General features: G+C 45.0%; 1 protein-coding gene across 1 annotated transcript; it reads right to left on the bottom strand.

The window, feature by feature from the left end:
- Nucleotides 1-2,558: 2,558 nt before the first annotated feature.
- On the bottom strand, nucleotides 2,559-6,464 carry GHRL (ghrelin and obestatin prepropeptide; the record flags this gene model as incomplete). The annotated part of the gene is made up of 5 exons (XM_084269542.1): nucleotides 2,559-2,771; nucleotides 3,192-3,247; nucleotides 5,197-5,305; nucleotides 5,749-5,853; nucleotides 6,357-6,464. The coding sequence occupies 5 exons, from the start codon at nucleotides 6,462-6,464 to the stop codon at nucleotides 2,559-2,561; spliced, it is 591 nt and encodes a 196-aa protein (XP_084125668.1).
- Between the last annotated feature and the right edge of the window lie 1,259 nt (nucleotides 6,465-7,723).

Raw genomic sequence — 7,723 nt, 5'->3', positions numbered from 1 at the left:
ACAAGATTTTACTTTAAAATATCTTTGATTTTGTCATAGGTCACTTGAAATTTGAATTTTTTACATTTGTTTTGGCAGTGGGATTAAGAATTGGTGAGAGATGAGCTAGTAGGTGGACCTGTTCATGGTGCCATGTTCACCATGCATCATTTTGTGTGTCTCTTGGTTTACCCAGCGTTGGCAGCCTTGGGGGCAGCCTTGGGGGTCACACTTAAAATAAATTAAAAAGAAAACCAAACCAGGAACTTATAAGCTGCCATATTTATTATCAGGGGAAAGTCCCCTTAAGAAAGTGTCACTATTGTTGTTATGACTATTTATTAATTGTAATATTGTTGGCATATTCTGCTCTTTTGCAGTCTGAGGAAATACAGGTTTATTATCCACAGAAAGAACTATCAGAACTCATAGCTCAGCTTACAGACAGGTGACTGCTGCCTCCTTAGCACAGGTGGTTGGGCCTGATGTACGGAAATGGCTAATGTTCACAGTGGAGTTCAGAGGATATGAAAAAAATAGGGATTTATATGTAATTATTTTCATTGGAGTTGTGCAACAAGCTAGTTTTCCTAGCTTTCACAAAGGTCTGCGAGCAAGGCCCCCTATCTTCTACATTTGTACAGTTTCTAGTTCATGATAGGTACTGTCATGAGCAAGTAAAAGTATTTTAACTAAGAGCAGAGTATTAGAATCGTCTATGTATTTATCAAATTGATTCATACACTAAAATATGGTAAAATTCCTTAATTCTAAGTGCCTTGGATACTGTTTATGTATTTGCCACTGTCAGGTCTTTTATTTTACCAGAATCAAACCAAGAAAACATTGATACTGACATAGGAAACATTGAGTGCGTTCAGACTGGTCAACAACTGCTTAATTCTACGTGAGGATTAATCAAGATACTTGATGGTGCTGAGAATTCATTGCTTTTCCTAGGTATTTTTTTGTTTTTCCTCTGTATATTTTGGGAGATCCGTGGTAAAAGCCCCTGGTGTCTCCCAGCAAGAAACGCACACAGACACCCCCCAGAGCTGAAAGGAAAACCGAAGGGTTTTGAATTGAGAAACAGAATTTAGGCACAGTTCTCAGTCACAAAAATGCTTTAGAGGTTTGGTTCTCCTGCAGGCACAAAATGAAATTGTTCTTTGTCTTGTTCCATGTTAGTTTTAAAATGCTCTGATGTGATATCGATGGTCTCAGGAGTTGTGTGAGTACCTAAGGTAACACACAGAAGACGCTGTGTGGTGTTACAGAGGTGGTACTCTGTGACATGACCCGGCTGTTCCCTGGAAGGTGTGTTCTAATCTCAACTTGGCAAACGTATACATTACATTTACTAACACCTTTGCGAATAATAATAAAAAAAGGAAACAACCCCTCTGTTTGTAGCCTGATTTTTCATTTTTTGCAGCCTGATTTTTCATTATTTACAGCACAGAAAAACACGAGTTTTTAGGTGAAGTGGTGTTGGTGGGGGAGCAGCTCCAGGCCTCTCTGCACACACCTGATCATTAGCAATTATTGCTACAAACACAATTATTCGCTTGTCATCCCTTGTTAAGCACCTGTGTTTTTACTTTGAGTGGGAGTGGCTGTGGAGCAGTGGGAGGGTGGTAGGAGTGGGGTTGGCCTGAGGCCTGGTACTAGGGCCCAGGGCCTGGGGCCTGGCCTAGGTGGGGGGCCTGACCAGAGGTGGGGTCCTACCTAGGGGCCAGGTGTGGGGCTCCTGCCTAGGCATCCCCAGCTGCCAAGGGATGGCCCTGGCACTCTTTGCTATACCCCATCAATTAATGGTTACCTGTGTCTAAAAGCTCAAAGATTTACACATAGTCTTTAATACATACACATGTATGATTACATAGTGTCACTGTTTGCCATCATTCAGTCCTGCAGTACTTCAGTAGCCAGCGGTTTCTTGTAGTCTTGAGTTTTTCTATCAAAACAAGCCTGTAGATGTGTGTGTAAATGAAAATTTAGGTTTTAAACCTAGTTTCCTTTTTTTTTTCCAGTTAATAACTCTTGGAGGGCAGTCTAACATCATTTGTTGACTTACTCAAAAAACTTCGAGCTTCATCCCTGTCACTCCCTATTTTTAGTTATGAAGCAATGCTGCTTTGTAGAAGTCTTCCAAATCTTCACTTCCCATTCTTGTAACAAGCTGCAAGAATTAACACAATGGATAGACAAAGTGCTTCACTTGTAAACATAAAGCTGATGTAAAAATCCTTCGCTGGCAGCAGAGATTTTTCTGCTCTGCTTTGTTGCTGTCACTGACTGTTTCTCTTCACCCTCGGACTTTCTAACAGGCAGATTTTTATCCTGAAGTGTGAGGCTACAACACCATAACCTTCGTTGAGTTTGTGTTGGCCAGAGCCAACTCCATTCTCTTTATGTACTGCTTTTAATCTGGGTAACTCGGTGATGTTGCCTGACCCTCGGTACCCTGTGGTGCAGGGCCATGTTGTACTCTCGTTCAGGCAGACAAATGCTGGTGTGTTCTATTGTTAGACACTTTATGCTGTTGAAATGGGGCATCGGGTGCTACCTGCCCTCTGCTAGCTCGGGCTAGGGGTAATGGTTTCCAGCTGACAGGGGCTGAGTTGGCTTCCATGAGGTGCCCAGATGAGCTGTGGCGGCAGCCAGGCCCCGGTAACCACGCCGGCCCAGCGCTCGGCCCTCCGGCCATCGCTTTCCCGTGGGCTGCAGTCCCCGGGCAGCACACGGCTCTGCGCCGCTTCCACAGCAGAGAGAGGGTACAGGACATCTCTCTGGCGGGATACGTGGAAGAAAAGAGGGAGCCTCAGCCGGCGTGGAAGCACCCGGGCCCGCCCCGCAGCGCTTGGCTGTGCTACCCTCTTGAGGCCGATTCTATGTCTGCAACGGAGAAACCGCCCCGGGCGTCAGGGCCCCAGGCTGCTTCTGGGGAGCCCCAGGTTCCTTCTGGGGAGCCCCAGGGAGCAGCTGGGGGCGGTGGGGTTGCCTTTTCCCCCCCCCCCCCTTTTCAATAGACCCCTCGAGTGCTGTCCTGGGTAAGCAGCAGTGCAGTGCCTGTGCCTCAGGTCCGGCCTGTAGCCTAGCTGGGCCGCACTCCTAACTCCAAGTGAGTAGAAGTCTGTCAGAAACCCAGAAGAGCAACCCAAACTGCAGTGCTGCTTCTTTTAAGGCCTTATCTAGTACCCCTGACTGACTGTTTCCTTCCTGTACGGCTTGGCAGCTTGCTGGCTGCCTGTGTCCATGCAATATGCTTGGGAAACATCAAAGATAAAACCAACACAAGCCGTGGATCTGCTGGGGAAGCGATGATTAGAGTTCAGGGTAATAAATGCAGCTTCAGGGCTCTTCCTGGCTCTTCCCTTTCAAAGTGGGTTTCAGAAAGTACTGTGTACATCCTGACCCCGTCCTTACCCCAGGCCAGGCTTCTGAGACCTGTTTGCTCCTTTCATAATACATTTTTCCCTTCACTCTCTCACGGGCCTTCTGGTGCAGCATAGCACAAGACAGAGCTTGTGGCATCAAAGGGATCCCTTTCTTTAGGTGGTTAATTCTGAGACAGGAAACAGAACTTGCCTAGTAAAAGCTGCAATTGTATTTGCATTTATTGCATTGTAAAGGAGTACTTTATGGAATGTCTTCAGGAGGGAATTCTAGGAGAAGTTCGTGGATTGTCAGATGTCCATGTGGGCTGAGGTACAGAGAAGAACATGCACTGCCTTGGAGCCTGCTGGCTTGTGCATTCAACGGTCTGACAAATTGCCCTGCACTTCTGACATGTGCACTGGTATGGATACAGTTCTGAATCCAGGCAAGTAGGGAAAAAAAAAACCCCAACCAGTTTTCCAGAGGTTTTTTTGTTTTAAACTGGAAGAGGTACTGGATGGTTTCCTTGATCAGATCCATATTAACAAACCCTTTGGAAATTAAGCAAATTTGACAACTGAAAGTTGGGTCCTTGTCCATCTAGTCTGTGTAGTTTATCCCATGAACTATCTAGTTGGAGCTACTCTTAAGCAAACAAACAAAAAACAACCCCACAAGGCAACTGCAGTTTCAGCATAAGCTTTATTCTCTATTATAGGTTGTATAGAAGTGTAAGAAGAGGCTTCTGCTGGTTTGTAGACTTCAGATATGTCACTTAGAATCATCACTATATTTACTAAGGAAAGGTAAAGCCTATGTGTCAGCCTGTGATTAACCTTGCCCTGTCTCTCTTTTGCTCTAGGTTGTGTATTCTTCCTTAAAAGATAATCTGGTCCAAGGTCTGTCAGGGCAAACTGCTTGGGTTCACATCCTTCCTCCTCCAGTTGTGGAATCAGCATCAGTCCCTTTTGAAGGAAACCTTAAATCAGGACATCTGGTGCTGACTCTGTCCTTCATCTTGCCTCAGTTTTTCATCCGGGTTTCTGAAAAGGCAAAAAATAAAGATTATTTTGAAAGTCTTAATATTTTTCTGAAAACCCAGTTTCAGTAATCAGTAAGTTCAACAAGTGCTCAAGGGAAGGCAGAAGATAAGGTGGCTCTCATGCAGCTACAGTGTGTAAGGGCACGTCACCTATACATATGACTCTCTCCTGCATGAGGGCCATATCTGAAGCCCTTCAGAAGAAGTTCAGAGGGAAATGGTGACACAAGCTTGGGGGATGGTTTGGGGACCTGAAAAGCAGGGAGAAAGCGGGACCATGACGAAATTTGTAGCTGGAATGTGTAATGCAGGAATTAATACTGACATAAATTAAAGCAATTCATAAAGATGAGCTCAATGTGAGGGCAAAGTATGGCAGGCTGTACAGGGAAAAGCTTGTGGTGGGAGCTGGCTATCAGAAGTTAGCAGTGCCTCTGCTAGGACTGTCTTGGCTACAGTAATGTTCTTAATACTTTTTACCATGAAATGGTGACGGTTTTAGCTGAGAAAACAGGGAACTGCAAGGATCTGAGGGTGCGTAGGGAAGACTGGCAGTGTAGGGGAAGGAAGCCTTCCCTTCTGCCTTATCAGTGTGATTCTTCAAAGCACAGCTAGCAGCTTCTGAACATCAGGTACTCAGCGGTTCTCTTGGTGGTGGGTTAGGCCCAGTCACTTCTGAAATGCTGCTCTGAATGTCTTATGTGACAAATTAGGCAACAGAAGTTGGTTTGTGGTGTTGGGGGGTTTTTTGGTGGGGTTTTAAAGCTCTGCCTTTATGACTTGCCTGGCAGTACCTTTAGGATCCTCCTCAAGTATGTCCCCTAGCATCTTCTCCAGCAATTGTCCATATTCTTGATACTCTTCTTCTGTTACCTTGACGCCCATTTCAAAGGGAACACTGAACTATAAACACATCAAAAGACAGAGTTTAACAGACAAGTCCTGCACAAGGACACTGGAACTCCATGCTATTTGTGGGAATGGTGATAAGCAAGAAGTATAAAATCTTATCCTGTATATTCACTCATTAGTGCTGAGCCATGGAATCAGAATCCCCAAAGCAGGGTGTATAGTTACTGCACATCAAACCAGAGGGAAAAAGCCTTGACAAGAAACTCCCATCACTGTGTTAGTTCTGAAATGTCAGTGTCCCCTGGACAGGAGCCTGTGATCTGAATTACTGCAGCTAAATTTCATCCCACCAGTGCTGGCAGTTTTCCTGGGCTCTTTCCTATCTGCATTTGCAGTTAAACATGGTTGTAGCTTTACTTTGCCTCCTGTGACAGGAATTGTTACCCAACCCCACCTCTTAAACTTGTAGGTGAGCAAGAAGAGTAAACACAGACCTTGATTTCAATGCTGTTGGTGTCATCACCTGCCCCTGCTTCATCGGTATCCCAGAAGCCGGCCGTGCCACGGCGCTGTGGCTGTGCTGGGGGTCTCTTTGCATCCTGCCGTTGCTAGAAGGCAAGCAGAACTGTGTCAGTGTGTGCTCTCCACAACCAAACTAGTCTGTAGTGGGGAAGTCAGAGCTGACAATTAACACAGCTGCAGCAAATGAGCTTGGGTATGGCTGGCACGTAGGTCTGTAGTAACCACACTACTATGGCCGCATTCACTTGAATGGGCATTTGGTTTAAGGGTCATTAAAGAACAAGCACCTTACAGTTAATTTCCAAAGAAGATGCCAACAAATTATTTAAATTAATGCTTTCTCTTAAATGGTTCTTCTTTTTTTTTCAGATTATTAATTCTCAGTGGGTGGGATTAGGTATGTACTCTCACAGCATGACTACTACACTACTGGTTTGTTACAGAAGTTCTTTGGAATAACCCTTTCCTCTTCCAGAAACTCTGTCTTACAAAAGCTTCTTTGAATCCTGCAAAGAATGGTGGTTGTAAAGTCTTACAGAGGAGGATAATCTCAAGAAGTTATGTTTCTGAAGCTTTTTACCTGTGTTCTTCTATATTCAGGGCTTAAGAAACTAGAGCCAGCCAGAGCAGTTTCTGTCCAGAGGATGCCGAAAAGAAGAATTCCCAGCAGAGTGCTTCTGAGAAACATGATTAACTTCCTGAGGCAGCGTGGCAAGCCTGGAAACAAAAGTTGGAAAATTAATCCTGTTTTACAGCCTCTGCATTTAACTGAATCCAGATCCAGTCAAAACATTTCTCCTGGCTGGAACGACCTGAAATCCTTTCTAAAGATGAATGTATAAACCACACATGAGTTTTATAAAGGTAAGAATATCCTGCCCAAAAGAGTCTGTTGCTTACTGAGTTTCCTTCTGTAGCTGAGATGAAGTAACTGGAACAGAGGTTGGTGGAGGGGAGTCACAGGGGCAGACCAGCTGAAGAGAGAAGAGCTCTGAAGCTTTACCTGGTTCACTCTGTGGCTTCACCAAACTGCTGCTTCCTGAAGCGCTTTATATACTGAGTGGAGTATTTGCTCTGTGCTCCAGTATTCCTGGAAATGCAATCTGATATGTATTTAAATTCCTTGGAAACTTGGCCTGCTCCTAAGATAAGAAAATCAACAAAAACTGTGGAAATGGTGCATAGGTCTGTTCCTGCACTTAGTTCTGTGTATCGTGACGCTGCGTAGGGAAGGAAGGGAGAGCTCCCTTCTTTCCTGTTAACTTTGTTCCTTTTACAAATGAATAGCTGTAACTTGGGGTTTTCACAAAGGCAAAGCCCCAAACCCTTTTCATTACCCGAGGGGGTGTCACAGGAATGGAGTTGGGCTGTTCCTGACCTGTGGTGACACCCAGGTTCTCATTTTCACCTTGAAGTGCATTCCTTCTCCCCTGTATTCTCTCCCAGGCTTTATCAGATTTCATGTCTTTTGCAGGAAGACTGAGACTGGAAATGATACTTGGGCAACTTGGCTTCAGTTCCTCTGAAACTGGAATATTAACAATTCTTAAAACTTCTCTGAAGAGCAGTGACAATGGCTGAGGTGGTGGAAAGATCCCATGAAGAGAGATCAGGCTTGGTTTAGTATTTTACTTGTGAAAGAGTGGGAGAAAGAAGGAATATATGGTGAAGGATGGTAAGTTTGCAGCTTCTGCTGCTTGTATTCTGCTTGAGCTTGATTGACACGGCTAACCTGAAGGATCCCCTGAAGGATCCCTGTGGCACTGCAGCCCCTCAACCCTCCACAGTTAGTGTGCTTGATTCCAAGCTGCTTTAGTTTCCACAGCAGTGAAAACCACCCCAAAACCCCCTCAGCTGACTGTGTGCTCTGTATGAAGGAGGGACAAGCAGGGAGGGTGCTGGGAATGAAAGGCTGCCTGTTAAGCTCAACTGTTATGATTGTGGTCT

Source organism: Gallinula chloropus (assembly GCF_964237585.1).
Source record: "Gallinula chloropus genome assembly, chromosome: 12".
In the NCBI taxonomy this organism is placed as follows: Eukaryota; Metazoa; Chordata; class Aves; order Gruiformes; family Rallidae; genus Gallinula; species Gallinula chloropus.
The sequence above is the reverse complement of the archived record's forward strand: the minus strand, read 5'-3'. Positions and strand labels throughout refer to the sequence as shown.